This window comes from Papaver somniferum, chromosome 5, assembly GCF_003573695.1.
Source record: "Papaver somniferum cultivar HN1 chromosome 5, ASM357369v1, whole genome shotgun sequence".
In the NCBI taxonomy this organism is placed as follows: Eukaryota; Viridiplantae; Streptophyta; class Magnoliopsida; order Ranunculales; family Papaveraceae; genus Papaver; species Papaver somniferum.
In genome coordinates this window covers 156,103,881-156,120,333 of record NC_039362.1, presented here as the reverse complement: position 1 = coordinate 156,120,333, position 16,453 = coordinate 156,103,881, and the positions used below count along the sequence as shown (strand labels likewise).

Genomic DNA, 16,453 nt, shown 5'->3' with positions numbered 1-16,453 from the left:
CAATCAACGATAGTATTGTTGGGAATCGCCGATTAATCGGAAAAAAAAAAAATCGATCAAGTTTAATGGTGGAGGTGGTGCTTACGGTTACAATGGAGGAGTAGAGAAGATGAAAGAAAAAAAAACCGCTCTCTACTCATTCATAATCATGTTTAAATATGATGGAGGACAATTTTGTCTTTTCAATTTAAAAAGGAGGAACAAATTAGTCCATTTAAAGAAAAAAAAGGGTAATCTGGTCAATATACATCTCCTTTTGGACATCCCCTAACCAACTAGAGGGACATTGCTATCACACTGCCGCCCCTCTAATAAACCATGCCGCCCCTATTACAAGATACAAAATTTATCATCAACACAAACTTTTATAACTTAAATTATCTTAATCACTAATTATTAATATTAATTACTAATTAAGATTATTAACAACTAATCATTATTATTAACACTAATACTAATTTTGAATTTACTATCTGCAATCCATTTTTGTCCTTGTTAAGTATGCCCCAGTAGGTATGCCCTAAAACAGGATTCCCCAAAAAGCCTCATAGTAAATTTATATTTTTCCAACACGTAAAAAGAAAACCCTAAATAGATAGAGTAAAAAGCATTTGGGCTTGGAGAAAAGGCCCTAATAATAAGTAAGAACGTGGCTTTCCCCTGAGTCGGGCCTTGTGCGTCGCACACTCTGCACCAGCTCTGGACCGGCTCTGTTGTTACCCTTAGTTCATGGATCAATAGCCATGGGAGTTATCCGCCTCTTGGCAGGTTTATTTGAAACTGGAACACTAACAGGGTTGGGCGATGCTTTCCCTTCACTTGCTTCTGTTTCTTTTTTATTTCTGTCAGCTTTGGACTCTGCTTCAGCTTTGGACTCTGCTTCAACATCAGTACTAGTTGTATTGATCACTTCAGTGGGGACCTGATCAACTGGATTCTTGATTTCGTCCTTGGCCTTCTCAGCTTCTAGAAAAGCAGTGAAACACGCTTTGTTTAGACTTTAAGGAAATTGAGAAAAAAGAGACTTGGATATCTAATCTCGACATGTGACTTTTTAAAAGTCAAAATTTCTGTTTTCATTTACATAAAGAAACAGATCGAAGAAATGTTTTCACACATGCTGAGAGTGAAACTAATATAAGGATAATTTCAATATTAATTTATATGGCAGTCAGTTATGGAGGAAGCACGAGATAACAACTTGATTTCGAAGAAGCAAAATCCTCAGAACCATGTTAATAACTTTCGGATTCTCAGTTGTTGCAATCACTAAAGCCTGACGAATCACACCAAATATGGATCAGAGTGAAGGGAGCGAATAAAACTTTGAATACTCATTTGTTTCATAACAAACACTAGGCATGTAGTTGTTTGAAAAAGTGGATTACTAGACAAAGTAAATACAGTACTCCAATAAAGAGGAGCGGGCGGGGTTGACTAAAAGTTCTACAATGGGCAGGTTTTGTTTCAAGAATCCTCTACAAGGTGCGGGGAACATCCTCACAAAGTATCATCCCCTAGGGAGTAGTTGACAAAATCATGTGCACAAAAGCATTTGACATCAATATTGAGTTTTTGTACAACTTACAAATAAAATGAGGAAAACAACCAAACCTGAAATGGTGAAAGGTGAACCAAGATCATCCCGATCAAATTCTACAAGAGTGCAATAACCATCTTGAGAGGACAATGCTAGATATTTGGCATCAGGTGACCTTCCAAACCAAAAAAAGAGAGAATAAAATGAAATCAAGAGGATTACCATAAAAAAACAAGTAAAGGAATGTTAAAAAAATCGAAAGGCATGAGGAGAAAGGAAAAGAAAAGAAGGAAAGAAGGAAAGAAAGAAACAAATTAACAAATTCAGGGTCACTATACCATGAAATGTCTGTTATGGCTGCATAATGAAGGCCAGCAAAAATTGCAATAGGAGGAACACTCTCTGTGTCGTAGATGTATAAAGAGTTCAACGTGGCCACGGCAAAAACATATCGATATGGGAGCTTAAAAAATTCGCCTGCTTCATTATCAAAAACTCCCAACAGTTACTATAAATTTAAGGAGGTAACCAATAGTATCAGCACAAAGAAAATCATAGACAAGCAGTTAAACTACCTGATTTGTGTGCCCTTAGGCTAAAAACAATGGGGCAAAAGCGTACTGCAATAACGGGTTTTCCTGATGCAGGGAGCTGTAAAGCAGGCCTGGAAAAGAGAAGCAACATTGAGAACAAGAAATATTAAAGCATGGAACAAAATGAAAATCCCCCACCACAAATGGGTAAATTTCTTACCTCGAAAGATCTTTTCTTGAAAATATGTATGCAGTATTTACTGAGTCAGATGTAGAAGAGAATTTGTAAGACCCTGATTTACAAAAATGAAGAAATGTTACAGGGGTAAAGACAATGAAATTGTAACCATTAATGCCGACAAACGTTGTGCAGGTTGCAGTAAAGAACATGAAATCGACAAAAAAAAAAAATTAGAGATGAGATAACCACTAATAGTTGCAGGTTATAAAACTAGAAACCGATGGCAGTTAGCACCAACAACGCAAAATGCAGGTTACATACACATATCTAAATAAGTAGAACTAAAACATGCAGAAACCTGTTATGCAATTGTAGGCAGATAGATATAGAAATACGCTAAGATAAATTATTATATTTAATTACATCGAGTGGAATATTTCACTAAGGTCCAAACCTGCAGGCACCACCAAAAAAGATCCATCAGGAGACCAAGCTAATCTCCGAAAGAAGGATGGCAATGTCTCGTCATGAAAGAGATGGGTTTTAGTTGACAAAATCTGGAAGAAAAAAAGTGAATAAAAACAAAACCTCCATAACATGTAAGAGATCCACCCATAATTTGCATCACGAAACTTGATAGAGATAATCTAAAGTTCATAACCTTAGAATCAGCTGGAAGTTGTTGTTCAGCCTTTGTAATAACATGCTGAGCTGCATAATTTGATGTCTTGAGACCTTTTGATGTAGTTAGAGGCTTATTTCCATAGATACGGCAAGTTCTATCCGAACTGAGGGAAGCAACATAGTGACCCAAGGGATCCCATGAAACTCCTTGAACATAATGCAAATGACCATCCAAAATCTGATGAACAGAACCTTCGATATAGAAAGCAAACAAAGTTATTAATGATTGCCAGAGTTGATAACTGACAGATGTTTCAGCCATGATCTAACTATTACCTTTACAGACATCCCATATGATGCAGGAATTGTCGACAGATCCAGTAATAAGATGTGCATCATCAGTAGACCACTCCATGTCCAAGACATCCTTGCGGTGAAACCTAACCAGCAAAACTTTAGCGGAATACACAACTAATGTGAATAGAAACAATGTTTCACTGTTTATGTAAAGGTCCATATAGAATCGTACGATAAAGATTTTAGCACTTTCCACGTTTGGCCAACATCAGTTGGGTGTAGCTTCCATATGATAAGCTCACCTCCTAAAATTTGAGAAACCAATCAGCACGTAAGGGTCCAACTAAATAACATTAGATTAGATTGTCTATATTGGGCAAGCAAAAAGAAAGGGGGGTTAAGGGTAAACAATCATCTACGCCAACCAAAGGATCATTTTACGTTGAAATTCATACCATCCGCACCAGAAGCGAGTAATCCTCCTGCATAATTTAAGAAATATATTATTTTTAGAACAAAATGATGGAATCAAAAACTAACTCCCAAACACATTGGTTCTATGAAAGTGAGTAATCACTTATGTAAGCATTGCAAGCTTACCATAAACATAGCAACTCGCAAAAGCAAAGAAACAATTGGTACAAAATTTCAATCTAGCCGCTAAAATTATAAGCACACATTCCCATTTCATATATTCCTAGTAATCTCCTAAGAAAAACAAAAATTGAAAACATCATTTTAAATTCAAGCAACTGTTATGAGGTATACAATAGCTTCTTACCAGATGGAGAAAAGCGTAACACGTTGACAGCGGAGCCATGGTAAGTAAGGCTACTTTGATAAGAAGCAGTTGGACCTTTATTTTCCCCTTCCGATGGATTTATTTGCCACAGCTAGAAAAAAGCAGATTGAGAATTGTCAAACTCAGATCTAATCCAATCAAGACAGTAGAGAAATAAAGGAAGGAAATGAGAAATTACCTTGATATCGAAATCGGCACCACCAGTGGCGAGGAGTCCAGATTTAGGATGAAAATCTAGGGTTAGAACGGGTTTGGTATCATGCCAATTGATCTGAACAGTTCCACCCCTCATTCTTCGAGTTAGGGTTGTGAGCAGAAAATTAGAATTTCAGAACAAATTTTGTATTGCCAAATAATAATGAGTAGATGAAGGATTGGGGTTTTCTTTTGGCGCCAATTGCTTTGTAGGCGGGAAATAGCCTAGGTCATTCCCAAATTATATCTCTCTTTCTCATAAACCCACGACTGACTGTTTTTCAGAACATTGCCAAGGCAAAAATCATTCTCCAAAGGAAAAAATACGCTTTAGCCGAGAATCTCATCCAAATATACTATCTAATCCACACCCATTCAACTAGGTACAAATTAGTCATTTATTTATTTGAAATATGAAAATTACACTAATAACCCTTCATATTACAATTTAGTCCAAATATTTTAAGTTTAGTCTATAGTGACTTATGATGACGTCACCAATTATAAATAATTTAAAAACGATTTATCTTTCGAGACGCTCGTCCAAAATTCACAAATTTTATATATTCGAAAAGCTCTTTCCGATAGCTAAAAAAAGAGTACCCATATGACTATATAATTTTCACTTTTAAAAAAAAAAATTCACTTCATTATTTGATGTGTACAAAAAAGTGCACCTGCACGAAATTTTCAAAAGTTTATGCAGTCAGTTTTTTACATGTGCACCACTTTGTACAGACCTATTAAACATGCATGAAGTGGTCATTCATATCCACTCTCAGACCTATTTTTTCATGGAAATTACATTGATACACCAATATGTACACCTCTGCAAAACATGCATGAAACCGTTTATTCATAACCACACACAAACCTATTTTTTCATTGGAGATGCACCAACATCTGCACCCCTAAAAAATATTCATATATAAAATCGACCATTCATACCCACACATGGACCTATATTTCATGGAAAATACACTGATGCACATATATGTACAACCATACAAAGCATGGAACAAACAACCATATTCGCCTACAAATTAATCTATTTTATTGGATTTACATAGGTGCACTAGTATGTATACAACTACCTATTGTATAAACATAACATGAAAACTCAAATGGATTTGAACCATCAACCTCCACAAACCTTGTGATAGCTGGGCGCTCTACCATTTTGAGCTTGTGAGTCCCCAAATTAGATGCATAAAATGAAGGAAAAAAAAGATTGATGCCAAAGGTGCATCAGGGTATGATATATCACTTACACAAACTCTCCTTGATGTTTATATCGTCCCACTGTGAAATATTAGAAAAAAGAGCAGCAGTAATATTAGTGCAATCTTGCTTCAAAACTGCATAAATCTGTGAGCTCACTATATGACGACACACAATGGCAGAGAGATGGTACATTTCTTTTCAGTTCATAAGTATAACTATTATGTAAATAAATTGGGATTGAAGCAAGATAAAATAGTGAAGCACGAGCAAACAATGAGTATTTTGCTCATGTAGGACTATTTTTGAAAGATACCTCATTAATATCCAATACCTGTCCATTGTTCTTCTCCACTTTCTTAAGCTCCCCCGAAAAATACCTAAACACATAACAAGCATCCTATTAAAATCATCGCATGATGCCGAAAAACAACAACTTAGGGTTTCACCAAGAATTAGATTTTTAATATTTTTGAGAGAGCACAATGATGTACAATTATGTACACACCTACAAAAATCTAACATCCATACCCACAAAACAGACCATATATTATTCAGATAGCACAATGATATACAACTATGTACACACATAAAAACTTCAACTAATCCAACATCATACCCACAAAACAGGTCATATATATTATTGAGATTGTACAATGGTGTACACACCTATAAAAATCCAACAAATTCAACATACATACCCACAAAAAATGCCATAAAATCATGAGAGAGCATAATGGTGTACATGCTTACAAAAATCCATCATCTATACCTACAAATCATGCATATATTATTGACATAGCACAGTGGTGTACAACTATGTACACACCTATAAAAAAAAAAAAAAATCCAACATCCATACCTACAAAACAAGTCATATATATGATTGAGATTGTACAATGGTGTACAACTATGTATACGCCTACAAAAACCAAATAAATCCAACATACATACCCAAAAAAATCGAAAAAATAGTGAAAGAGCACAATGATGTACAACTAAGTACACACTTATAAAAATCCATCATTTACACCCAAAACATGCATATATTATTGAGGTAGCGTACAATGGATGAAAAAAATATAACAAATCCAACAATCATACCTACAAAACAAGTCATATATATTATTGAGATTGTACAATGGTGTACAAACTATGTACACACCTATAAAAATCAACCAAATCCAAGGCCATAAAATCATGAGAGAACACAATGGTGTACAACAATGTACCTTTCATCCAGCTACTTCTTTTGTTGTGGGGTTATTGGTTTTCATATATACTTAATCATTTTTCTATAAGCAACCAAACCATTAGTATGCATACACTCCATGCAGAGAAAATAAAGTGCTACACACCATGTATTTTAGGACCTATAAACAAATTGAATTACCTCCAAACTTAGGAGCATGTTGGAAGGATCATAATCTAAGCCAGAAATATGTTGCTTTGGATCTACTACGAACACTTGCAAGGAAGAAAAGGTTAGCACGCAGTTCTCTCTGAAATATAGTACACTAACCATCTAGATCGTAACCTCATGGTAAAGGAAATGATCAATTCTTTTGATTTGTTAGAAATAAATCAAAATGAAAGAGATAATGCTAACAATCAATATGTGTACAACTATGTGCACATTAATGATCAACATGTGTACAACTATGTACACATCAGCAACCAACAAGTGTACAACTAAATGACAAAAAAAAAATAATCCACCCACTGGTACCAGTTTCAAAATGAAAGCCATGAGACTACTTACTAACTCGTCCCCGCATAAACCCGGACCCCATCGTCTATGAAATCAACATGTACACAATTATGTACACATTAAGAACCAATAGGTGTATAACTATGTACCCATTAAAAAACGATAAGTGTCCAATAATGTGCACAACAAGAATCAATATATCAACAGGTGTACAAATATGTACACATTAATGATCAACAGGTGTACAACTATGTGCACCTCAAAAGTCAGTATGTGTATTATGTACATATTAAGAATTAACATGTGTATATTTATGTGCATATTAAGAATCCAATAACAAAAGGTGCCCTAACTAGTAAGGCAAGTGTCTAAATTTTCACATAGTATCCAAGGGTAACCACTTTTAAAAACAATTTTGAATGTAAATTAGGTTTCTAAGTTCAGATCATTTATGGTAAAAGCAATATTCAATCATTTTGCTTTGAAGATGTGGACAAGGTCCAGCTAGTGAGATAAATAAAATGGAATTCTAAAGGAAGCTTATAAAAAATGGTTATAGATTCTAAAAGGTTATACTATTATAAAAAAGGGTTAATAGTTTTCTTTTGGTGAACTTGCAGTTGTATATTACCATTGTTCATAATAACAATTCATTCAAATGTCCAAGTTTAAAACCATGGTCCTATTAGGATAAGCTACACATAAGCTCAATTACTATTTTACTTAAGAATAAAAGAGTGGTACTGCATAGACCACATTAGTCAATTAAACGTTAACGTGCAATTGCACCTACATTTAGTGCTCGCCCATCATCTAATGTGGGACAACAGATCCAATCAATTGATTGGAAGAGACTTAAGTCAAAGCCTACCATTTCATTGTCTAAGTCTCCATAATTAGCACAAAGGAGTCTTCCTAACTCATGTGACAATTGGGACAACAATATCCAAACTAGCTAACATGGTCAGCAAAGGTGTCTAATTTTCATTGTCTTTAGAGGACATAAAAATGATATAGAGTTTTAAAGGAAGTTCTATGATTCCTGAGCATTTACAACCGCTACATTTCTTTTCTATGCAATGGGATCCTAGTTATAGAGTTATCCTTACAATACTATACACTACTATGATAGAATTCGTAAATCTAATGTGGAAGTCAGATAAGATAGAAGTAAGAAACTCACATCCGACGTGTCCATATAAAATTATGGCTTGTATGCATTAACTGTGAGTGTTCGTAGCCAACCACTTAGTTGTTGTTCTTCAGGAGTACTACTACCAGAAGCTGGTTTTGTTTCGAAAATGAATCTACATTGGTTAAAATCATGTTAGAAATATCAACAGAAATATAAACCAGAAAAATAAAATAAAAAATCTATTTCAACGACTAAAAACTAGTGCCAAATTCAACATGGCAGGAAAAAAAAATAGCACCATCAACATTACGAGGAGGATGGTAACCACCAGAAATTTTCCCTTGTTTCAGATGGCGAAAATGTCTAAAGATTCGATTCTACAAAAAACAAAAAAACAAAATTACTCAATTTCATAAAATCACAATTAAATTCAAAAATCAATAAAGTAAATCCAGATTTGCAAATTTGACAGTTGAATACGCCGGATCTGTAACTGCCTACAAAATGTAAAAACAAAAGCAAGAAACTATGTGTCTATGAAAATTAGAGAGAAAGGGATTTACAGGAACAGATCCACCACTGGAAACAGTCAGGTGATCTATACTAGTGTAACCACTCGACATCATCTATATTCCCAAAGAATAATAATAATTTGGACTGAATCTAAATCAAAAGAGTATGAGAATCATAATATGTTGAAGATTGCATTTTAAATATTAAAAAAACAATCAAATCGAAAGATTAAGAACCGACCAAATCTACCAAAATTAAAATTAATTAGTAAAGAAAGAAAAAATCACTGAAACAAACATAGTCAAAGATCAAAAACTTACCTGGAATGAGAAATCATAAAGAACAAAAACCCAAATCCCCTTTGTCTCTCGACAAAATTTCCAGGTGTAAAAACTCTCTCTCTTTTAATTTACATACGAAAACATAAACAGGGTATTTACGGTAACATATAAAAATATGATTCTCCGGATCGGGAGAAGTTTGGATTAACTCGTCAAAATTTTGGATGAAACTGTCTATGGGGAGGAATTTTGGACTAACCTGTACCAGGCCTGGGAGGACAGGATTAAAACGTCCAAAGCCTAATAAATGCGGGACTGAACGTCAATTTATACTTCTCTAAAGTGTCTCACAAACGCAAGTGTCAGAGCGTCAAATACACCACTTGGCATACGCGAAATAATTTCTAGCTCGATGATCATTATAGCTTCAATGGCTAGTTTTGCAGGGATTTAATTTTGATTAAGTACTCCATTCGCTTCAAAATAATAGGCTGGTTTCATGTGTAATTTGTACATGAACCAACCTTTTTTTTCAAACGGAGGTAGTATTTTGTAATGCAGTTGTGTTTAATTTTAATTAAATGTTGGAACTCAATGAAATGTAAAACTAGTTTCGATTTGAATATTAATTTAAAGATAGGTTTTGAAATTGCGGGGGTACTAAGTACACTATAATCTTTTCGATATCAAACTATAAAATTGATACCTTATGTGATCTAATATAGACAGAGATTGTCAAGAATATAGCAAATCAAAAAGTATACACTTGGTATATAGTATTAGTTCAAAATCGAACATAACTATAGGAATCAACCCAAGTGTTAACGTACAATGTATTTACTTTTAATTATAACTAAAACAATAATTATAATTTCATAAAGTAAAAGTAAAGACACGCGATACAACTTGATTGCTTCTTGGATATATTGATTTTTGAGATCGTCCAAGTACTCTCACACATAATCAGGTTCACGGATTTGGTTCTGTAAACTTTTTGAACAAGATTTTGTTAACGAGAAAACTGCAAATGCAGAAAAATCTCATAAGCTAGTCCAATTTTGAATACTCTCATAATTAAGCCGCTACACAAAGAACACTACCAACTTCGCACAGTTGAGACCAAGTACACTACTCCTAGTTATCTAGTTTCCTCAATATCCCTGCACCTACAACCAATCTGGCCAATGCACGTGGTTCCTAAGATAGAGTCAACTATCTTAAGTTGTTTCACCTGCTATGAAGACTTCAAGCACTCAACTCCTTTGGAACGTATTCCGAAACAATAAAGGAATAAATTGTATTCGATAACTCCTCTATCAATCTTAAGAAGTAAATCAAAGATTTATTTGAGTTAAACAAAAGATCTTTCAAGATCTAGATTATGTAGGTTTACAATCTATCATATTTGAATCCTGAAGAAGACCACCAGATGATAGATTGTCGGTTTATACGACTAGCAATAAGATGTCTTCAAAAGATAAAGAAAGCTAAGTCGATCCTTGTCGATCAAATTTTTGCACGAACTAAATCACAAAGATCATAAACCAATAAGAAATCTTCTTGTCTTCAAATCTTCAATGCACTTGCAGAAACAAACTTGATTCCTCTTGTAATTGATCACCCACAGAACAAAGTAATATCACAAATCTAAAGGCATATTTGAACTACCGTGAATCCTTGATCTAGTTTGAGTCACCTTATGTCAGAAGATAAGGATCTCCAGAATAATCAAACTAGGTGTAATCAAGATTTAACCCCCGTTAGTCATTCGAATCAATAATCGGAAATAAACAACAATACAAATTTTAGTTTCCCACTAGTGGTACTATCTATATGCTTCTTGATCCCACAGAAGTCTTTAAACTGGCGGACGTAAGAGATTCGCCTAATTAGGTTACTTTCATCTCCAAAATAGTATTACAAGTAAGACTATTAGTCGGCTACCATAGTAACTACAAAAGAAAATGCTTGTGTCAGGATAAGTTTGTAAAAATAACAAACTTCAATTTTACAAACCAATTTATATTGGACAATGTGGTATTTTCATAACTGAAAATATCTAAAGATATGCAATAAACACCAAATTTCGGTTTTTTCTAATTCCAATTGATATCCAACTAATAAACTAAAATTCCTCATGGGTGATAACTCAATATTAGCTAGCATACAAGTATACTTTACTAATATATCTTCCAGAGATATGTTTCACTTGCTGGAAAAATAAAACATATAAAATTCGAAAATCTTAACAAAACGTTTCTCAAACATTTCGGTTTGGGTCTCACACTGAGTATCAAGGAATATCTTTGAGCAATGAAAGGTAAGATTTTTGTACATGTTCAAATTAATCACTATGTTGACATCTTGAACTCTTCTGAATAGAAACTCATATTCAGATATTCGCAAAACCCTAAAGTATATGTAAAACCAGAAATAAGATTGTTATTGGGGATCGGTCCTGATAGAGATACCCAAGATAGGGATCGCTCCTGCTAGAGATCCCCAGGGTAAAGATCAGTCCTGCTAAAATTCCCCAATAGGGATCGGTCCTGCTAAATATCCCCAGTAGGAATCAAACCATCAATCCAACTGATCCTTTCAACAATGAAACAAGTTCCGTAAGTTTACTTCCTTAAACTCATGCAATTAAACATAGTTTTATAGGTATGGAATCAATCCTAAGTGTATTACACAATCCAGTAACAAGTTAGAAAAATAGTGTCAATGTTTACAAAGTTCGAAAGATAAACGTTATATTTCGTAATTTAATATATCAAAGTTGTATATTCTTACTTGATGATCATAATAAAATGATCAAGTCTCTAATACTAGGGTTTCATATATATACAACTTCGCATGTTATGTTTTCAATCTAAACGACTTGAAAGTAACGTAGATAGAAGTTGAAACAAGTTAAACCTCATATTATTATCCTCGAATAGAAGGATGATATGTTCGTTCATGTTGATACTTCTTCAGGTTTTCCAGGTTTTTTTAGAGTAATACTTTTATGTCTCAACATTTATAGACTTCCTAGTCTAACCTAAAGAAGTTGACTATAGTAGTCTAATCAAGCGACCTTGAGTTTTGGAACTAAAATATGACAACCAGACTTGACATACCAATGCTTGGCGGGTTCAAACCAGCAATGCTCTAAAAAAAGCATGTACAGACAAAACCTGATACAATCACATATATGTTAAAGCAAAGACCATCATGAAATATTTTATATAAATTTTTTTTCTTTCTCTTTCACAATCAATATGTACAGACCAAAGGTCAATGTACTGGATTGTGTATAAGAGTTTTAGGACGATCTCAAAAATTAATATCCCAGATCAATCTAGTCGTATCCTGGATTAAAAATATCTGAATTCTAACAAGCATGAAACTTGCACTCTATCTTTCAAGATATGAATTCAACATGAACAATTCTTGTTTTTAATATCAAATAAGAAGGACCCAAACTGTCTAGATTGATTACGTACTACTTGTCTTATTCCTATTATAAAGGTAAACAATATAATGTGGAAAGGGAAAAATACACGACACCATAAATTTTGTTAATGAGGAAAACTGCACCTGCAGAAAAACCCCGGGACCTCGTCCAACTTTGAACACCATACTGTATTAAACAACTACATATTCTATATTTTTCTATAGACAGCTGTTAGACTTGATTACTTGGGACAATAAGTTTTTTTTATCTTTGATACACATAAAGGTTGTATAAGATTAACAAGTTATTTGTGATTCTATCGTAAACGTAACTCATGTTATCGAGTGGATTATTTTGGTAATCGTAAAACTTGATTGACCTAATTGGTAAAAGAATTTTGAATTTGTCATATCTTGTTGATTTTGATATTGAAAATCTAAATGGAAGTTCCTCAAATCTGAATTGATCGTGTATATATATGTATCTTTAATATTGTGATTTGATCAGTGATATAATTGTTGGTTCCTTACTGTATAGGATATGTTCCCAAAGAAATTTGAAGCATAAGTCTTTCAAGGGTATAACAACAATTGGAAGTGAATGTTGTAAGTTGATTCACATGTATTGGCTAGCTAGATTGGTTTTAGACGCAGGGATTCTGAGCAAACTAAGTAACTAGGAGTAGTTTATTCGGTTTCAACTATACGAAGTTGTCGTAGCCGGTTTGTATAACGACTTAATTCTCCACCAATACAAACAACCATTGGTTTTTATGTTTTTATCGCGGTTCCATTAGTGCCCCAAAGGAATATTTTGACAATATGTTTAGATTCTTGAGGTAGAAGTAAGTAAACCTTTTCAATTTTGTATCAACACACCTCTTAATTTTTTAGAGCTATCTCATCAAACCTTGGTATAAATGTGACATTGAGGCTAATCTTTACCAGAAAATTATATGGGATGGTCATATTCACACTCGTCATCCATGCATGCCCTATAATTGGCGGAGGTATCGAATGATGTTTTTTTTATATATATACATATTTTCTAGTAATGACTTTAGATATTTTTGGTTAAATAGAAGAAAAATTGGAAGAGTTATAGCATGAAAAGATAGTAAAAGAAAATAAAAAACAATAGTGAAGAATATGTGAGTTAAGAGTTAGAAAGGAAAATTGATTATAGGAATTCAAAAAATTAGTTAGTTGTCTTTTTAATTTTAAAATATAACCGTCGGAAGTGATCGAGCCTTAAATTCTCGACCATCCTTTGTCACTCGCTTAACCCACAACAACTGCTCATGTATTTCCATAGTGCAGTTTCTTCTTTATTTATATACATGGACCTTCAAATATCTTAAATTTTCAATTGACGATGGACTTGCCCTAATAGCATATGTTGTATGAAAATAAAAAAAATCTATTTAATTGGTGATACTCAGCTAATGACCAATTGCGGACTTTGGTAACCAACATTTAAAATATCAAGGAATAGTACATGAATCATTGAATGTCTAAGTCTATATTTGACCAATTTTTAGTTTATTTGTTTATTTTTAAATTTTTATTAGAAACTTCTTCTAAGTTACCAATTTATGTTTAATGAACCCTTTTTTCCCTCGTTTACTCATGGCGGAAGCCAAACTGCCATTGAAGCAACAACTGTTTTTGCAATCAGTTGCAATATTAGAGAATGAATAGTTACAAGGGAATTAATTACAATATGTGGGAGTAACAGTTACAAGTGAATCAGTCATAATACCACAAATTTAATTTTAGAATACGAAAGCATACCCAAAATCATTATTTCACAGTAAGAATAACATCAAAAGTCTAGAAATGAATACACACGGGCAATCAAAAATTGATAATGACCAACTGCTTTGTGCTTGTTTTGAAAACCCCACAAAATCAACTAACTAAAATATTTACTACCACCTTCTCAGACTCATCGATCCCCTAAAATATGATCCAGCAATCTTCGTTGCAGAAAAATAATAAATCCTAAAAAAAATCGAAACCACAAGTCCATTAAACAAAAACTCCAAATTTCTCAGATATATCATTCGATGCCCATGTAGCACAAGTAACCAAATTTTAGTAAAACAATAAAAAAAAAAAATTAGAACAATCAGAAAATAAAGTCTTGATACAATATGAATGTCAACCAAATATCCCAGCATTGCTTTCATCAAACTCAAATTTTCCTTTCTTATGATGAACTCTTTTCCGGATTTGTTCATTACTATTTGAATTTATATTTTGATACCCGTCATCACTATTGTTGTTTTCACCTGGTCTACAGATTGTTGGACAAAAACCAAATTTATTATTAACTTATCATTGCTTGTGACGTTTCTGGATGAGCGTAAGCATTAATACCAAATTTATTATTAACTTATCATTGCTTGGACGTTAAAGACCTTGTGATCATTTATCGGGTACTGTTTACCCGATGGCCCGAATAAAAACCGTATATCCAATAGTTTATTTACTACATCAAGAATTTCTACGTTGAACGTTGGGAGGAAGACAAATAAAAATAAAACAATTCTAATACTATAGTATATATATAATAATAGGTTTGAGACAAAGAAAATTTATTATTTTAAAGAGATATTATATTATCGATAACATAATGAATTATTATTTTATAATTAAGTAATCTTTTATTATTTTAAAAAGTAAGTATTAGTTTGGAGGTTCAATAATAGTAATAGATTATAAATACAACATTGATTAATATTATACAATACAAATACAAACACTCTGAATATCAATCGCACTTTAACACTTCTTGTTGCAACAACGGCATGACTCTGGGTCTTTTGAGTGCACTACGAATTATTACGAATAAAATACAATTTGATTTTAGTTTTAAAGAGAAAATAACTAATATTGAATCATATTTTAAGAAAATTTAATGTGTTTGAATTTCTTTTCTTTTTTTGTTTTTTTTAGTAGCATTATTGTTTTATATATTATTTAGGACCTATTACTCTTTGATGGGAACTTTTGAAATGTATTATTTTATAATTTTATTGAATTTATTTTAGCACTAAGGACCCAGTCGGGACCATTTTTTTCCAACGAAAATATTATATTATCAAACATTATTTTAAAGAAGTTTTTATATGTGATGATGTGGCACATAACAAAGACGATCAAGAACATGACAAAAAAAATCACCTGAAAGGGATAAAAGAAAAGGATTTAGTGAATGTTTATTCATGTAGTGCCCTACAAAGTGTGTAGAGTAGAGGATATGGAAGGTGGGATTTAATACATTTTCGTAATTAACACCACAAAATAACATATACATCTCCGCCTAGTAACATGTCATCAAAATTTTATAACAAAATTAGGAATGGGGTCTTACCATTGCAGTATTCTGCGGCGCATTGGCAACTCCACTAAATTTTCGTACATTATAAAAAACCTCCTCTCCTTCCACCAGTTGACCACCACAATTAAAATTTCCCTTAACAGTTCGATAAAAATAGCAGAGACCAATAAATCTTAGAAGATCTAATCGTAATTTAGTCATTCATTTATAATTATTCTCAATGGGCCTAGAAGAGGAGAAAATTCAAAGCAAGGGGAGAGAAGAATTTCATCCCAAAAGGTCTAGGAGGAAGAAGCATACTGGACAACAAAGTCAATTCAAGAAAGATATTTCCAAGCCCAAAAGACAGGCGAAACAGGCCAAGGTAAAGGAAAAGGAAAGAAAGAAGGAGAAAGAGAAAGTTGAAGGTGCATAAAAATTGCTCCTCTTCTTTATGGGTAATGATTTATAAGTGGATGTTGTCCTATACACATTTCCATATGACTTATAAGATCAAAAAAGGGAAAATATTTTTTTAAAGCAAAATTATTTTGGTTATGATTTATGAGGTTGACTTATGCACTTCTACTTCTAGTTTCCCACCATGATATAAATAAGACTTTCGCTTTGACACTACCCTCTTATGAGATAATGTCA

General features: G+C 33.1%; 1 protein-coding gene across 4 annotated transcripts; it reads right to left on the bottom strand.

The window, feature by feature from the left end:
* Nucleotides 1–366: 366 nt before the first annotated feature.
* On the bottom strand, nt 367–4,504 carry LOC113283316 (chromatin assembly factor 1 subunit FAS2-like). Of its 4 annotated transcripts, none has more exons than XM_026532534.1 (12): nt 4,156–4,504; nt 3,957–4,068; nt 3,631–3,657; nt 3,408–3,480; nt 3,215–3,318; nt 2,916–3,130; nt 2,709–2,811; nt 2,294–2,366; nt 2,116–2,204; nt 1,879–2,020; nt 1,615–1,715; nt 367–963 (listed from the first exon to the last, which is right to left on the bottom strand). In XM_026532534.1, the coding sequence occupies exons 1-12, from the start codon at nt 4,267–4,269 to the stop codon at nt 728–730; spliced, it is 1,389 nt and encodes a 462-aa protein (XP_026388319.1). In that variant the 5' UTR covers nt 4,270–4,504; the 3' UTR covers nt 367–727. The 4 variants fall into 4 exon arrangements, with proteins under 4 accessions (XP_026388319.1, XP_026388320.1, XP_026388317.1 ...); XM_026532532.1 differs by having other exon boundaries at nt 420–966; nt 4,156–4,502; XM_026532533.1 differs by having other exon boundaries at nt 420–966; nt 1,879–2,017; nt 4,156–4,502.
* Between the last annotated feature and the right edge of the window lie 11,949 nt (nt 4,505–16,453).